Below are 18498 nucleotides of genomic sequence, written 5' to 3' on the forward strand. Positions count from 1 at the left end.
TAGTAAGAGAGCAACGTGACAGATGTCAGAGTTTTTCCACAGCTGCTCCACAGTCTTCGTGGAGACTAACGTGTACCTGTCGCCTCTTTAACACTTCCCAGCAGTAAAGCTGCATTAATGCTCTTCTCTCGCACAGTGATGTAGCTCGTCGTAGCACTGCTTTGTTTTCTGCGCACCTGTTTTTGCCTCCACGCAGGAGCAGCTTCCACTGTTTTCACTGTCTGACGCATGTTGACGTCGGCCCATTTGCATGATATGTCATTGATAAAAGACAAAAAGAAGAAGAGACAATACAGAGCTTTAATAACCAACTATAAAAGAGGCACTTAGTGAACAACTTTACAACTTGCAAGAAGCATTGCATTTCCCTTTCTGTTCACTGACATTTTTGCACATTATTAAAATAAAACTTTGACATTAAGCATAACACCAAACAATATTCTACCTACAATATTATACAATTTAAGATACATACAGTATAAACAAGATAAAGCACCTTTTTTGTCTTTGTAAAACCATTCATAATTAAACACTTGGAGTTACAAACAGGTGACTGAGTCGGTGATTTGTGTGTGTGTGATTATCAGTGCATGGGGAGAACTGAAATACAGATTTTGGGACTGGGATGTCCATGTATGCACCTGAGTTTAAATTCGTGTTTTCCGCCAACCTGCATACGAACAATATGGATGGTCTGCACAGTATATCGTTATTACTTAAGAGAACCAGTTAAAAAAAAATACAGTTGGATTGTTGTCGCTGCTACACAACTCCCTTCTGAGGACTTTGGTGTTCACATTACAGCACAATGTAGCACCAGGTATTGTTTACACAAAAGGTTAATATGTTGAATGTCACTGTAGTACAGTAAAGTAAAAATAATGCAAAGTGAATACGAGGGGTGTGTGTATGAAAGAGGCACAGACTTCAGTCCAGCTCAGTTATATTGTCATTTGGTCCTTTTTTGTAAAAGAAAGAATTAAAAAAAGTCTTAAAACTGCAAAATCCTAAATGCAAAATTAACATGCATTTCTCAGAAGAAAATCTTTTACTGTATTTTCAAGTATCATTTTTTTTCTCTTTATGTATATGAAATGTAACCTCACAAATGAATAATATCCAACAAAACAAAGAAATTCAATATCTCCCCTGCTCCCCCAAATAGCATCATCATCATTGAGCCAGAATTCATATCTGCCTTGAGTCCTCACATTTGTGTAATAAAAACACATGTACAAAGAAGACATAAAGTGACTACGTAAATATTTTAACATAACATTTCACAGAAAATAGCTGTGCAATCTCATTCGCCATAAGGAATTGTCTTAATTATTTATAAATGTCAAATTTACAGTCTCTTATTCACAGATCCCCCCAAACCCCCTCTCAGTTCATAGATTCAGATGTGTCCTTCCGTAAAGGAATTTTAAAGCTAGTGAGTTTCTGGCCAAACAGCTGGCTTAGGAGGTGGTTCTGGGACTCTGCTGTCCGGAATGAATGGCTTTCCACTGACCTCACTCCCATCTTTGGGCGAGATTTATTCAAGGAATTGCTTATGGGAATTGCTGACACGTTAGAAACCGGGGGATGCAGTTGGCGGCTCAGAGGTGCCCTTTTGTTTTTATAATCCCCATTAAGATGTGCCAACATCTCAGCCTTCTTTGGCACACAGTTATCAAGCAAACTTCTTTTTGATTGCAAACCCAAGTTTGTGGCCTTGCACTTGGAGACGATTTTGTTGCTAACGACGTCGTCCCGCACCGAGGACAACACGGGGTATTCATTCGGTCCGTCGGACTTTCTTTGCATGGACGGGTTCGCACATTTGTTGGGGCGAAATTTCTTTTTGGCCCTCGAATCAACGCCAAAGTTCTCTTGAGTGGCCGGAGAGGAAACTCTTTGCAGGCCGTGTGTTGATTTCAGCTCTTTCCTCTTCTTTTGTGGTCTGACAGATTCTCTGTCTTCATTTGTGAGCGAAGCGGAGAGTGTTACCTTGGAGTGGTAAGTGGGTGTTGATTGTGCAGCTCTCAGGCTGCTCGATGAAGTGCTGTTTTTAATGATATCGCCTGCTTTGGCTGGCGAAGCTTTAGTTTTCATCTGGCTGCTACTTTCCTGCTCAGCACCATGAGAAACAGTTTGCGCTTTGCCATCAGTGCTGCACACTTTCGGCATGGTTAGCCACTGCTCGTCCTCCCTCTGCTTCTCTGTCACATCAGCAGCTGATTCATGCTTTGCTGAGTCGGGCATCTTCAGTGTTATTTGATTTTCTCTAAACGAGATCTCACCTCGTTTTACTTCAGTTTGAACAGTTTTACTTTCAGCACAGCCTTCTGCAGATTTTTCCTCCTCCACATTATCACTTTCTTTAGCACCTGACCATGAGCTTGTCTCTGCTCGGATGCAGACTGACTCAATTTCCTCTTTCACATCACACGGCTCTGTAATTGATTTCCCATTATCTTCTTTACTCAGAATAGGTGAGGGAGGTCGGTCCATTTCCTCCTTCTTCGGTGAAGAGTTCACGTGAATGCATTGCTCCAGCTCCAAAAGTAGCTCTGAGTAATCCTCAGCAACATCTTCAGTCTTCACATTTGTGCTGTTTGCATCACTCTCAAATTCATTTGTAGTTGTCTGTGTGGAGTCATCTGCTGTGAACACAGAGGCTTTTGAAGACTGTGTTTCAGAGTTCTGGCTGAAGTGCAGGGAGCTCACACTGGCGATGCCGCTGTCTGAGCTGTTTTCCTGCAGACTATCAGTGAAAATTCTCCTCTTCTTACTTGCAGGTGAATCGCCTTCGTCTTCTTTGGATGCAGATGCTTTGACAGGTCGTACAACGCCTCTGAACTTGAAGATTTTGTTCCCCCATGACAGATGTTTCTCCATGTGACGATCAAATTGTTCCTTCTTGGAGAACGTATAGTTACAGGTGCTGCAGATGAAGGATTTTTTGATCACATGCATGACATCGGCGCACAGCTCACAGGTGTATAGGGTGGTGTGCTTTGAATCCAGCTCCTCCACCTCCTTGTGGGTGCTCTTTAAATGGTCTTTAAGCTCCTGGGCCTCCTGGTAAGAGACGGGGCATTTGTGACATAGGAAGATCTTTTCTAAATTGTGAACCACTAGGTGTCTCTGAAGCTTGAATGGTTTGGGGAACTGTTTCCCACAGTGGTGGCAGTCTCGTGATGGGTCTTTGCAGTTGGGATGCATCTCCACACTTTTAGCTGTGTCTGTTTTGTGGAGGACCTCCAGTGGTGTCAAAGTGCTTGGCTTTCCACCGGCACTGTTGCTGCTTTTGCTCCTGTGGACCTTTGGCTCTGTCCTGTCTGAGCTTTTCCCCTCTCCCACGTCTCCAGTGGGAGCTTTTTCCTGTTCTTTAATGGCTTTGCTAGACACCTTGTTAGCTTTGCTTGGTCGGTGCTGCATGATGGAAGTGATAAAGTTCTTCACAGCTGTTTCCTGCATAAAGCAGCCAGTAATGCCAAGCATGGAGCCTTGTGTCTGACCCCTGCGGGCAAACTGAGTGGCATGCTCTCGCAAATGTTCATTGTACATCCACACGTCTGATATCTCCTTTAGACACATTCCACATGTCCATATGCCTGTCTTGTTTTTTGCATGCTTCTCTCTCAGATGGTCTCTGAGTTGCTCCCTGGAGCTGAACTTGCGTTGGACACACATGTAGCAGGTTGGGGGTGGGGAAGGGTTGTGTGACAGCTTGTGGAAATTTAGCTCTCCAAGGGTGAGGAACCATGTGAAACACACTTTGCACTTGTACTGCTTATCTTTGACCTTTATGGTGCCATCTTGTCGCTTCCTGCCGCGTCGCTCGGCTGTTTTTTTGGCCTTTTCGTCATCTCTATTCTCCTCTTCAACAGCTACAATGGAAGGAGCCACTGAGATTTCTTTATTTGAGTCAAAGAACTGAATTTCTGGGAGTTGAAATGTCGTGTTGATGTTCTGAATGTCAATACTGTGGAAATTTTGGACGCTATCTGGAGCAGGTGGCTCTGCACAATAGGGTGCAGATGGCAGTGACACAGGTGCAGTGGACCCTTCTGCTTTACTTTGGTCTGAAGAGCTGTTGGTGCCTGCACTGAAACCACTAAAATCACTGGAGCCACTCCATTCTATTGAAGATTTATCAATAGTGCTCACGAGTGGATTCAAGAGGTTGCTGTCGAGTTCTTTATTGTTCTCAGGAATGCCATCGTGATTATTAGCCTTTTGCTTGACATCTGACAGAGGCTGGGTATCACCTTTCATAGTACCATTGTGACACATATTCAACATGATGGCATCATCCATAGATATTGTCTCATACTCGCACTCGTTGCTCTTATTGTCAGTGAATGGCTTGTCTGCTTGCTTTTCTGTGCACTCTTTATTTTGCACATAGCTGTCGGGAGGATGGTAGTCCTGTGTCACATGTGAATTGGGTGATAGCATCTGTCTTTTGTTTCTTTTACCGTAAACTCTTGGGCACTTTTTCCTTTTTGTCTCATCATCTCTGGGGAACAGCTGTGAGAATGTGGTGTCGTCATCAAGCAAGGCCTTCAAATCGGGACTTATGCCGGGAGGGCTGAGAGGAGAAGAATTCAAACAGGACACAGGAAGCACCTTCTCTGAAGGGCTGCTAGTTTTCTTGCATTTGATCTCAACTGCCACTTTTCTAAGAATCTCTTGGGTAAGACTATCTTTTGCTCCATTTGGTTCAGCCATCTCTTTTTCTGCATGTATACTCTTTGGGGACTCATTGCATTTTGATGTAACACTGTTGTCTGAACATACACTGAATTCCGTATTGCTGTTTGTTCGTGTTTCACCACTTGCCATTTCTGTAATACTTGTACTTTTTTTCTCTTCAACATTGCTGGCTTGATTTGATTCCACAGTCTGGTTAAGTGCATTTGTCTCTTTTGTTGGAGATGTGGCTGAATCTGAAGTAAGCTGGGGGAATTCCTCTGTTCCTATAATACCTTTGTCAATATCCACAGTGACTTTCTTAAGGGCCTCAGGAGATTTGCATGGCTTATGTGGTCCGTCACCTTTGAATTCTGGAGTTATTGCTTGAAGAATGTCAGTTTTCAGTATATTTAGAAGCTCATCAGAGAAAGGGTCATTCTTTATATTCGATTCTGTAGTTTTGTTCTTTTTTGTCTTGCTGTTCCGCTTTGCTTTTGTTACCAGTTGAAGGTTTTGATGCCCTATTGCTGCTGTACTTGTCTCGGTTGTCGTTTCCTTCAGGGCAAACTCTGCTACTTTAGATTTGAGAATGTTGTTTGTCTCAGAATAGGGAGGCTCAGACAGCCCGTCTATTGTTGTTTGGTAGCATGCTTGTAAATCGTCTTTATGTTCTTTCTCTGTAGTTTGTGATGGTTCGTAAATGAGCATCATCTCTTGTTGTCCTGATGTTTTGTTTGGCAGGCTGACATGTTTCTCTGTGCGAACCAAATGTTTCATGGCCTTATGCCTCTTTAACCCTGGCACAGTCCTGAAACACATGAAGCAGTGTTCACAGGTCACCTTTGCTTGTTGAATGTTGGTCTTTGCACTTGTCTTTTTTGCCGACGCATCTTGGTGGGTTGTTGAACACTGGCCAGTCTTGATTGCTGATTGCCTCCCAGAGAGGTCTGGATGGACTAGTTGTTCCTTTTCACAGATGAGGAGTGATTTTGGGGTGGGTGGTTCATCTGAAATACTTTTTACGGGAAGTGTGCTGTCCTCACAAGGTGATGTGCCAAGAGTATCTAGTTTCTCTGATTCAACCTTTTTTGGCGTATTGGTGGGAACATGCAACTGATCAAAACATCCACTTAGATTACAGCAGTCCTCCAAATCCTTCTTAACGCTGCCAGTGGAGGAATCTGTGGTTTTAATTTCAGGTGAAAGACCCAATGCAAAGCACGTCATATTTATACTTGCTTGCATAGCTAAGGAGTCATGTGATGGACTTGTTTTAGCACTGTGCATTGATACTGATGTGTTTAACGCAGTTTGAGTTTTGTTGAAAATAAGTGCAGGTTTGACACAGGGGTCAGATGCTTCAGATTCCTGACTGGGACTGCTCTTGATATCTGGTTTCTCTTCAGGTTTACTAGCAGGGGAAACTGGTAGGCACTCATACTGGTTCAGCTGTGGAGGCATGTCTGTGATGGCACCATAGTTGAGAGGGATGATCTTGAAATCATACAGTGGCTCACTTTTTTCTGATACTTCTGAAGGTTCTGCTGTGAGTGGAGAAGGAATATTGGACTCTGAGCTGGGAAACTTACACTCTATAATTCCCAGCTCTAGGTGAGGTGGACTTACCAAAGAATATTCCATCTCAGTCGTTGTGTTCAACTGTTCATTGACATCTAAAGCTTCTTGGACATTTTGGTTATCATCTTTGTTTCTGGGAGATTTTGGATTTTGATTTGATCCTTGCTCTGCTGAGATATTATTACATGTATCCTCTTCTATATCCATTTTCTGCATGGGTGTTTGATGAGAATTTGTAAAAACGGGGCTTGTTGGTATAGCCATGTGTAAAAAAAGACTCTCACCCACCTCCTCTCTGCACGGGGAGTTCTGCTGACTTGCCATGAAATGAACAGGGAGATGTTCTTTGATGTACTGAATGCTCAAAATCTCATCTTGTTGCTGAATATGAACAGATGCAAGTTCTGTTTCGGCTTTCAGATTTTCATGGAATTTATTTACTTTGCAGGAGTCACTGTCAATGATGTCACCAGAAATGCTCATCAGGTTGCTTTGCCCTGCTGTGGTCTGACTCTCTTGGAAGAGTGAGCAGTGACTTGTAGCTTCTATTGTGGTTTCCTCTGTTGGAACTGGACTGCAAGGCTTATCTGCGGTAACTATGTCTGATGGTTGATTAGTTGCAGGACTAGCAGGGTTACAGCTTTCTGCAGACGTAAGTTCATTTAAATTATCTTGTTTAGTTGTTCCAACACTTATTTCACCCATGACGTTATCTGCACGCTCCACTGTCAAGTCACATGCACTTGAAGAACTAAAGTTCTCACAGTCACGCTTATCGGCTAAATGTTCTTCTAGTGCTGTTTTCATTGCAACCTCCATTTTCTCTATAATGTCTGCATTGGCTTCAAGTGGAACTGGTGATGAAGGATGACCAGTGCTTCCTTTCACTTGCCCATAGCTATCTATGTTAGCTTGTTCTGCACCATCACTGATGCTTTTGAACAACAGATTCACTTTGCCTTCTGCATTACTGCTGCCACAGGACTTCTCAACCATCTGCGGGTCACACATCACTGTATTTGAACTATTCTCAGTCATATCCTCCTTTGTTATGTCTGCGGTCTCTACTTTGCCGTCATCTTCTGTGTGCTCACTTGGCTGCAACAAAATTGGCTGGTTTCCATTGACTGTGGGGTCAGCGCCGTTAGAAAGCGACGACTGTGACTCACTCAGAATGAATTCAATATCATCCTTCCGCTCATTGATATTTGGAGGTGATAATATATTCTCCTTCCCGGTAATTGCTTCCTTTTCACAATGAGCTCCTCTCTCAAATGCATCAGTTGCCTGACATTCAATTTCTTGATGTTGTTCACTCTTGAGAGAGGTGACATTCTGCTCCTTATGCTCTGATATAATGGGCTCTTTTTTGAATATGGAATCTGAAATAACTTCAAGGCTTTTCATGAGGTTTTCAGTGTACCTTTTCTGCTCTAAAATGTCTTCTTTTGTCTCTATGGAAGTTTCTCTTTCAGCGTTTCTCTCCTTTACTTCATGGCCCTGATGGACCTCTGACTCTTCCATGTTATCAGTTATCAGATCTGGTCCATGGCCCTCTTTTCCAGTGAAGTGTTCTACGGCCACTGGTTCATTGTGAGCTGGAATGTGGGGGCTGTGATGTCCACTGATCAAATCAAACTGGAGTGGACTGGACCACGGCAGTTCTGGTTCAGTGAAAGATTCAGGAGGCATGGTGGTTACTGGGGCATCAATGGATTGAATGGGACACCTGATATTCAGATCAGTGCTTTCATTCTCTGATTCATCACCCAGACGTAAAGGTGAGAATTTGCTCATCTGCAGCTGCTTGGGGTCATTGTGAACTAGCAGTGGTGGGCTTTCTAACTTAGTCGTCTGAAGCTGGTTTTCGAGCTCGTTCACTATTCTCTTTATCTCCAGCTCATCCTCTGATGCACAGCTGTTGAGATTTGCACTGTAGTCAATTATTTTTTCTGGTAGAGACAATGAAATGTGATTATAATCAGGTTTCTTTTCATTTGGTTTCTCTGAGTTGTTTTTGTACTGCGATATCTCGTCTGGAAGCACTGGGCTAACATCCACTATAAGCCCCCAGTCTCTTTGTTCAAGGAATGGCGAGAAGGAATTCACAAAGTCTTCCTTTTTATCGGCTGCATTGTCTATTGAACTGAAACTCTCTTTGTGTATTGGCATATCGGGGTAAAGGCCAGTGTCAAATCCAGTCAGGTCCCCAAACATTGATGAGGTGTCGAATGAAAGTGGAGATTTCATGAGACTCTGTTCCTGTTCCAGGGGGTAGGGCATAAGTTGGGGCATATCTTTTGGTATTAAATGGCCTTTTGTTTCAGTGGGAGACAGACACACCTCATCGATCAAAGACGTGGAAAGAGATGCAGATTTTGTGTCTAGGTCATTCACTAGAGTAACTGCCTCATTTGTCATGCACAAAGTGTCACTCTGTTTTTCAAAGGTGGATCTGTCTGACAGCTCAGGCTGTGGTGCTTGAGGACCTCCACTATCAGTCCGTTTGTCCTTTACGTTTCTGTTGGTTTCTTTGCGGATGATATGAGGTTGGGAATCAGAGTGTAACGGGTTGTTATCTGTGTTGTTACACTGTGTTTGTTCATTGTTTGGGCTCAGGTTTGCGCTCTGCAGGGTGTTTCTGTCAGTTTCTTTGCTGTACGATAGCAGTTTCTCTCTTGATTTAGTATGTGAGCTTCTACATTTTTCAGGGGTTTTGACTGCATCCTTTGTTTTATGTGAGGACGGTACAGGTTCAGGAACGTCTGTGTTGGAATGATAGTGCACTGGATTCTCCATGCTGTCTTTGTTATCAGAAAGGCTGGGTTTATCAGTGTTATACTTCTTGACAGTTTTAGTGAATGTTAGTGCAAGTGTGCTGGACTCTTTACATAATTTCTGTGGGGGGGATTTTTCGTATGTTTTCTCCTCTGGAGAAGCTGTCTTCTTCTCATAGTCTGAGTCTGTGCGATCAGTGCCTTTGGGGCTGTTGATGCTATCACCAGAAACGCTGATAGATGTGCTGAGTTCACTGCTTGTGGATGACCTGCTTCCCCTTCTTCTGAGTCTCTGGTGAGACCCGCTCTTGTCAGGGGAGAGTGATACCTCTTCACTTTTTTTCACTTCGAAGCACTCCTTTGACTCATGTCTCCATGCGGCCTGGTCCCTTTCACTTCTCGCTCTCCACTTGCACTCTTTTGTGTACGTGTATTTACACCGACTGCTTTGATTCAGGCGACCCTGGCTTGAGATCTTGACAGGTTCACACTCATCATCTGAGTCTGAGACATAGTCGTATTCTCCAAATGCAGGATTTTGTACAGTGGGAGTTAGTCTCTCCATTACCAAAGAAAACTGGAGGTTTTTCGTACCTTTGACATGGAGCTTATGGAGCTTATTTTTCTGTTGAACAATTTTGTGAATAAGTTCTTTGCTCCAGGTGCCCCCTCCTGTGCTTTTCCTCTTGCTATCTTTCACTGCGGTTGTTGATGTTGGTGATGTGGAGGGCTGGGAGGGAGTTGACCCTCTAAGTGCAGAGCTATCCTGAAAGCTTTTGACACCACAACGCTCAGAAAACTTGCTGGATAGGAGAAATTTTGGTGTGCTTGTGCTTTTGTCCCCATTCTTACACTGTTTTCTTCCTTCCTTTGCTTTGTTGTCTTGTTCCCTCATCTTCTCCCTTGGAGCAATTCTTGAATTTTTATGGGAAATGTCTTTTTTTATGTTCATTTTCTCATCTTGTTCCAATTTCAGAGGTATTTTCTCAAGCTTGCGTTCAGCATGCTGCTTATTTGCCGCAGCACTCTCACCATCAGAGTCATAAAAATACCTTCCATGTGTGAAAGACCTGCCATCTTCTGACGCTTGTTTGTGTTTGCTCTCAAACATCATCAGTTCTTTGCTTTTCAGAGTTTGTTTGTTTGCTGTTGCTTTGACGGTGGTGACGTCATCATCAGCAAACGCATCTATAAAGCTACTATCTATCTCTGCGTTGTCTGACTGATATCCCAGTCCATTCAAGGCTTCAGTGATCAGGCTGTCCAATTTGGCATCTTCCATTTCTAGCTCAGGGAGCGGGACAGGTAGTGTGCCAGAGCCAGAGAACAAGTTGAGTTTCATTGGATCATCCTTATTATCTCCTTTTGTTTCACTGTCTGGTAGAAGCTCTCCATTTTTATTGAGGCCCAGTAGAGATAGATGAAGGTCAGATGGGCATCTTGACATGGAAAGGTTTGAAACAGGTGACACCACTTTCGATGGCTCTGCATGGAACTTTCTGGCGTCTTCAGGCTTTGGTCCAACTTTGAGGTCATTCTGTGCTAGAGAGTGCTGAGCACAGTATTGCTTATGGCCGAGGAATGAAGCCACGTTGTTGAAATTCTGATCACACTGCTTGCATGTCAGGAGCACATCTAACTGATCGAGATTTGCTGTAGCTAATGAGGTGGCTAACAGCTGATGTGCAGAGTATGGTGGTGGAGGTTGGTGATGATCCACTCCAAAACTGTCTATATAACCCTTGTTTATATCTATAGTTGTCTTTGGGTGTGCATTGATTTGTAGGTAGCTCATTGTATCATCTTTGGCTCTGTCTGGTGCATAAGGAAGATTTCGAGGAGCATCAGAATGGAACTGGTGAGGGTGAGTACCTATGTGATTTGAAGGTAGTTGAGCTTTGGGTTGGGGTTGGTAATAAAATGTGTGTGGGGGTGCTGACTTTGACATTTGACTGTCCTCTGAACTCAGGTTTACTGGGCTGGTGGACGCTGGAGAAATGGAACTGCAAGTACTGCTTGATGTGAGGTTATGTACTGGAGAGGGCAAGGGGGATTCATAAGGAGACACCATCATAAGCCCCATGGGTGGAACTTGCAAAGGTGGATAGCTGTAGTTTCTTGATGGTGCTCCGGGAAGAGACTGGTTGAGTCCAAAGTAAGGAGATTTATTTTTTGACTCACATATTTGTGCATGGCTCATCTCAACCTTAAAAGATGAAACTGTGTTACTGCCGTGTTTTACAGCCTCGTGTCTTTGATGAGTAAACGCTTCACTTGTTCTGCTGTTTTGAAAGGAATCTGGGCTTTTCAAGGAGCTGTGTTTATGTGACTTACTGTCATCCTGCAAGTCAGAAGGAACAACCAAATAAGCCAATTTTTTGTTGTTGATTTGCCTCGATAACTCTATTCGATTTTGGTTGGGTATTGCAGAAGTTGGATGTATCTGCTGCCAGGGCATTCTGCTGTTTTTAGAGGAATTTGGCCTTTGTTCAATTGCTGGTTGATTGTGAAACTGAAACTTATCATTATTCATGTCAGTATACTGCAGCATGTTTTGATCAGACAGTGAATATGTCTTTTTGGGCCCCTCCCAGGAGTGTGACATCCTATTTAAGACCTTATTATTAATGTTTTTATCAAAAGGTACTGAGCCTGTATGAATACTACTGACTGGAGAGTTAGTAAACCTTTTGTTTGAAAAGTGCAATTGGGGGCATGGGCCTTGTGAATTAGTTCTTGGATGGTGCACATTTGCTTGACTAAGTGTTCTTTGGTTGTTAGCTGTGTCTTTGGATTGACAGTTCCTCTTACTCCCTGATGTGATGACTGCATCACTACTGTCTGTCTGTCCAATAGTCTGTGTGCCGTCTGGTAGGGTAGTCTTCCCTGACTGCTCTGAATGATGTGAGATGGAGCTAGAACTGTCACTACTGACTGAGTCCTCATTCAGATTCCGAGGACACTGGACGGAGGATGCTCCGGTTTGGATAAAGTGTGACTGTTGTGGGTGTGAATAAGAGCTTCTGTTCTCGGGCTGTTGTTGTTCATTACTGAACCGAGTGCTGTTTTGAGCAATGCTTTGGCCTTCTGCAGATATAAAGGAAAAGGAGTTGTGAGTCACATGAACAGACCCTACAGAAGAATCTGACAAGTCTTGAGATTTAGAGTTCTGTTCAGAAGGAAAAGAATCAGTTGCTGATTCCTCCAAAAAGTGATAACCATACTGAAATGGACCAGGCACAAAGGCATTTCCCTTACTGGTTTCTGTAAGCGCAATAGGCTTTTGTGTTGATAGTCCATAGTTAGCACCATTAAAAGTCCTTTCAGGAGACTGCCAAGCATTAGACCCACTCAGCTGAAAGTCTGACAGGATCAGCTGACTGCCTGGCTGTGCACTGCTGTTCTCCATTGAGGCAGGTTGCTGCTGAGACAGGGGTGGATGTGGGTGGGTTGATGTCCCACTTGAGGATCCCAGTGCCTGTGAGGTATAGTTTGTAGAGGTACGATTAGAGGTGGCCTCCTGGAAACAATGGCTGTAGTTGAGCTCTTCTTGCTCAGCCTCTCTCTCTGGTATACTGGGATTGTGGAATCTGTAGCTGCCCGAGACTGGGCCACGGCTGGAGTCCAGCTTCTTGGGTGGTGAAAACTTCTGCTGTGGGTAGGCAATACCAATGTTGGGGTTGGAGCGAGGATTTGTGATGCTTAGTCTGTACAGTTGTTGTGGGTTGCCACGCTCTGACTTTCCTGACCGCTTGGCCTTCTCTCGGATGCGGCCCTTTCCACTTGGAGACTGAGGGCTGCTTTTGCTACTCGACCAGTTCCTGTCGGTGGCAAATTTTGATCTGTTCTGCAGTGACCTGAAGTCAATCTTCCCTGCCTGCTGTGGCCGTATTATAGCTTCACGCTGCTGAGTACAGTCCCGTTCTTTTTCTATATTCCCAGCCTGGGCCTCTGTGCCGCTGGCTCTGGCCTCAGAGCTAGCACTTGAAAAGTGCTCTGAAGACTCCTTTGTGTTTTTGCTACTCTGCTGTTCCAGCACTGTTCCCTCATCCTGCAGTTTGGACTCAGCGTCCACTTCTTTGACAGCATGCGTTCGCTGAGTCTCTCCTGCCATCGTGCACAATGCGTGCAGTGAAGGCCTGGTTTTGAGAAGTGCTATCTGGGAGACAGAGGCATCATCTTCCTGGTAGGATGAATCAGTAAGTGTCCAGTGTCAGCAACTGCAGGGATGGGACACCTCGGTGCAGGCTCATCTATTCACTTTCATTGTGAACTATGTGTCTGGCACCACAGCAAAGCCGACCTGGAAAGACAGAATAGAAAGGAAAAAGATAAGCACTTTTACTCTCTTCATTTTAAAACAGGAAACTGATTAAGCTATTGGCATTTCCAAACTAAATTTGGCAATTATATTCAAACAATGGAACTATGTACATTTCAACATATGGCAATTTTGTGCATTTTCTTACAAAGCTACAATTTTATCTGTTGTTTATTAGGTGAGAAAATAGAAAAATGAGCAAAGACAAGTAAAATAAATCAAATGTCACCCATTAGTTTGAAAAGTACCTAAGTACAAGTTTAATACTTCTGTTTTCTGCCAGCAGAGAGCACTATTGCAACATTACAAAGTCACACCATCAGAATCAGAAGCACTGCTACTATCCAAAGGGAATTTCAAAATACTGCCAAATGCACTCTCCAAAACTTGAAAATACCAGCATTTAAATTTTGACAAAAACAAAAAGACATTTCAAACAAATAAAAGTTGTTATATGTGAGTGTTGGTTTCCTGCTTGGTGACCATGGATTGATGACTGCACACGTATCACAGGCAAAATCCTCTATGTAAACACACAAAGAACACAGCCGGGTCTCAAAATGATGAAGTACATTTATGGCACCAAGGATGAGAAAAATACAGCGTGAGGATCCAAAAAGTACCGCCAGTAAATGAATCACAGGCTCCTTAAGAACAGGGACACAATGCCACAGTGTTTTATTGCTGTGGAGGACTGCAGGTTTAGATCATGGAGGAATATCAAGGATTAGTCAGTAAGCCATAAGACAGTGAAAACTTTCTTCTGTCTTGACTTTTTTTTTGTTGCTTTTTTCAGGCATCCCAGACAGTTCATCTCAGGCTCCATTTTACTCTCCATTGCTACTGCTTTTTTCTTTGAAATGCGACCAGATAAAACTTACACTTGTAGACTTAACACCAAGATCTAATTTCAAGGCCTGTTAGCTAACTGCCACGGACAGCCCTGTTGTCTTTTTCCTTGACTGTTACCTAAGACAGTGTTTGAAGGTTGCCAACTGGTGATTCAGTCTTATATAGAAGACAGAAGTCATCAGATCACAACAGCCTGTTAGAGTAATATCATTTTAATGCAGTTTGTTTATATATGGCCCTCACCCCCACATCCCCCGTCCAGGGTGAGGCACAGACTCTCATCTCCTTCATGGGAAATCTGGGGATAACCAAGGCACCAATTGGTCTCAGGGCCTATATAGGACTTATGATAATTCTTCTTCTTCTTATTATTATTATTTATGTAGCACCAAATCATAGGACAGGCAACTTCAAAGTTCTACAAGATCTAAGATCTCAAGCTGAACACCCTTTTGTGTCACATATCAATTAAGAGTTTAACAATGAACAAATAGAAAATCATTTTTAAAGTAAGAGATACCACTACATTGATACACAGACCCTTGTATCGAAGTACTATGAATATACTATAAATGTACTATGAACCGGTCGATGGCTCGATTATAATGCTATTTTAAGCTTGTTTCACTGCTACTTGCAAGTCTTCAATCTTTCCTAAAAGTTCAAAGTTCGAAGAAAGAAAAAAATCAACATGTCCAATAATGGTAGTGTAATTTATACCTGGTTCATTATGTAATTTACTGCCCCTTTCCAAGAACCAAATCACTGTATTCCTCATTTTGGATTCATTAAAGGTCGCAATGAAAGCTGGACCGGGACCCTCACAGACAGTGTCCATCTTGTGAAAGGCCCAGAAAATGGGTCATACAGCACTTTTTATACAATGTGAGCATTTACAATGGGTGTAGTTTAGTCTTACATTTCTAATGTTACTGGCTCTCACAGAAAGGGGGAGCCCTCCCTGTAACTACAACTTAGACATAAATGATGGAAGTAAAACTTAACTCTTATGTTTAATTGTTAAGCCAGATCCCAGGTACTTCCATTCAAATAGCAAAAGCAAACACTTGATAACTAACATAAAATAAGGACTTAGCACAGATATTATCTAACAGTAGGCAGCATAAAGGGTAAATTTACCCACTTGAAATTTACATTAAGTTCTCAATTTGTTCATTCTGTTATACCAGTTCAAAACTGTAAAATTATGCTATGCTAACAATAGCTGGATTCTTCTGCTGGAATTCTCCCGTGCTGCGCTTTCTGCTGCTGGATGTGGTACTGCCCCCAGTGGTGAACAACAGGCAAGCAGAGGTAGTGCCAATGTGCTGCACCACAGGAGCAAAAGCCTAAATAAGGACCCTGTTACCCTGTTTTTTTATTTTTTAAAATTGGACATGTATTTGAAGGTAAGCAATGTCTACATTAAAGAAAGACAATATGAGATTACATTGTATTGTCCTGAATTAAAATGCACCAAATCAAATTGTTCCATAATATTAAGTATTGTTCCATAATATTAAGTATTGTACATGTCATCCAGAAAGTATTCACAGCGCTTCACTTTTTTCCACTTTTTTTTTATGTTACAGCCTTATTCCAAAATGGAGTAAAATAATTTCTTTCCTCAAAATTCTACACACAATATGCCATAATGACAATGTGAAAAAGTTTTTTTTTTGAGAATTTTGCTAATTTGTTAAAAGTAAAAACAAACAAACAAACAAACAACAACAACAATAAAAAAAAAACCCTAAGAAATCACATGTACATAAGTATTCACAGCCTTTGCCATTGAGCTCATGTGCATCCTGTTTCCACTGATCATCCTCGAGATGTTTCTACAGCTTAATTGGAGTCCATCTGGGGTAAATTCAGAAGACTGGACATGATTTGGAAAGACACACACCTGTCAACATATAAGGTCCCACATTTGACAGTGCATGTCAGAGCACAAACCAAGCATGAAGTCAAAGGAATTGTCTGCAGACCGCTGAGACAGGATTGTCTCTAGGCACAAATCTGCAGAAGGGTACAGAAACATTTCTGCTGCTTTGAAGGTCCCAATGAGAACAGAGGCCTCCAACAGCTGTAAATGGAAGAAGCTCAGATCCACCAGGACTCTTCCTAGGGCTGGACGCCCCTCTAAACTGAGCGATCAGGGAGGTGAGCAAGAACCTGGTTACTATGTCAGCATTCCTCTGTGGAGAGAAGAGAACATTCCACAAGGACAACCATCTCTGCAGCAATCCTGTATGGTAGAGTGGCCAGACAGAAGCCAGTCCTTAGTAAAAGGCATGCCTGCCTGCAGTTTGTCAAAAAGCTCCTCAATGACTCTCAGACCATGAGAAACAAAATTCTCAGGTCTGATGAGACAAAGATTGAACTCTTCGGCATGAATGCCAGGTGTCATGTTTGGAAGAAACCATGCACCATCCCCTGCTGTGGGGATGTTTTTCAGTGACAGGAACAGGGAGACTAGTCAGGATTGTGGGAAAGATGAATGCAACAATGTACAGAGACATCCTGGATGAAAACCTGCTCCAGAGCGCTCTTGACCTCAGACTGGGGCGTTGGTTCATCTTACTGACCCTAAGCAAACAGCCAAGATATCAGAGGCTTCAGGACAACTCTGTGAATGTCCTTGAGTGGCCCAGCCAGAGCCCAGACCTGAATCCGACTGAACATGTCTGGAGGGATCTGGAAATGGCTGTATATCGACGCTCCCCATCTAACCTGATGCAGAGTGTCCAAATATAGGTGCACCAAGCTTGTGGCCTCATATTCAAGAAGACTTGAGACTGCTATCAAAGGTGCATCAACTAAGTATTGAACAATATAATATATTTATAATAATAAATTTGCAAAAATCCCCCCCCCCCCCCCAAAAAAAAACCCTTTTCATGTTGTCATTATGGGATATTGTGAGTAGAGGAAAAATGAATTTACTCCATTTTGGAATAACAAAATGTGGAAAAAGTGAAGCGCTGTGAATACTTTATGGACCCACGGTACCTGAATTATATCCCATGCATCAAGATATGTATGATATAATTTTATAAGGGAGAGATGCACACCCGTCATACCAATGGTGAAGGCCTCCTACTGTGTATGAATGTAAATGCACTGGCAGTAATGATCGCTGTGAAATGGGAGGCCGCAGTGGACTACCCTTGTAACAGTTTCATCGCAATGAGCTCTCAGTCTTTTAGGCTGAGATTCATACACAGTTGGGTGAATGGATGATCATATGTATTTGATTGATGTTGGCTAAATGGACTGCATTTATATAGCGCTCTTCCATCTGCATCACAATAATAATACAATAATGCCTACAATTAACCTCAATGTCAGGGTGCTGCCATACAAGGTGCTCACTACACACTGGGAGCAACTAGAGGATTAAGGACCTTGCCCAAATGCTTAGTGATTTTCCAGGTCAGGCTGGGATTTGAAACCAGGATCCTCTGGTCCAAAGCCCAATGCTTAACCACTAGACCATCACCTCACCTTGCCTATGTTCAAAATCCCCCTGATGATGCTATGTGCACCAACACTTGTCCACACTCTTCTGTGCATTATACCAACTGCAAGATGGTTGTACATCTCCACAATTTCTATATGTCTTGCTTTGCCAATTAAAGCAGAGCAGCACACGAGGAGTGAAGTGTGTTTTGATTCGTGAATATGTCATCATAACACTTGGGTAACAGATCAAGTACGGGATTGCCTGTTGGGGTGAAATACAGCAGTGGGGACCTTGTGTGCCCAGTGGCCAGCCCGGCTATGAATAGTGAGGGTATGTAAAATCTCTCTGTTTGAATAGGATTTCCCTTCTATATGCATCTTCAATTTATAGTAATTTTTAAAATAATACAGTATTTAGTGTATGAAGCTCCTCGTTTTTTCAGTAAAATTACTTTATTCTTAAATATTACAAATAGTAAGTCAATTATAATATCTTATTAAATAATATCTTATTTTTTCAAATTGAGTTTGATCAAACTTTCATTTATACCTCACCAGATTTATCAATGCAACTTTTGCGTAAAAGCTTACCACACGCGAGGCTGATTTTCACAAGCTGCTGTGCACGCATGTTGTTGGGAAAGCTCAGAAACTCACAACTCGAAAAAAAAAAAAAAAAAAAAACATTTTTCTACTTTAGAAAGAAAAATTGGGCTTGTTCGATTCGGGCAAGGTTATAGAGGATCTGTGTTGTCCGATCATATTTTTACTGGTCCCAGACAAACGTTAATGCCCGAAGGATGTACTGTTTCAAAA

General features: G+C 42.6%; 1 protein-coding gene across 2 annotated transcripts in view; it reads right to left on the reverse strand.

Moving 5' to 3' along the window:
• Positions 1 to 283: 283 nt before the first annotated feature.
• LOC117515972 (zinc finger protein 469) overlaps positions 284 to 18498 on the reverse strand; it is a 158265-nt gene continuing 140050 nt past the window's right edge. For both annotated transcript variants that reach the window (XM_034176808.1, XM_034176809.1), the window contains one exon: positions 284 to 13344. In XM_034176808.1, coding sequence (XP_034032699.1) covers positions 1387 to 13155 — 11769 coding nt within the window. In that variant the 5' untranslated portion in view covers positions 13156 to 13344 and the 3' untranslated portion in view covers positions 284 to 1386. The remainder of the gene's footprint in view (positions 13345 to 18498) is intronic.

The sequence above is a fragment of the Thalassophryne amazonica genome, chromosome 8 (genome assembly GCF_902500255.1).
Source record: "Thalassophryne amazonica chromosome 8, fThaAma1.1, whole genome shotgun sequence".
NCBI classification, from domain to species: domain Eukaryota; kingdom Metazoa; phylum Chordata; class Actinopteri; order Batrachoidiformes; family Batrachoididae; genus Thalassophryne; species Thalassophryne amazonica.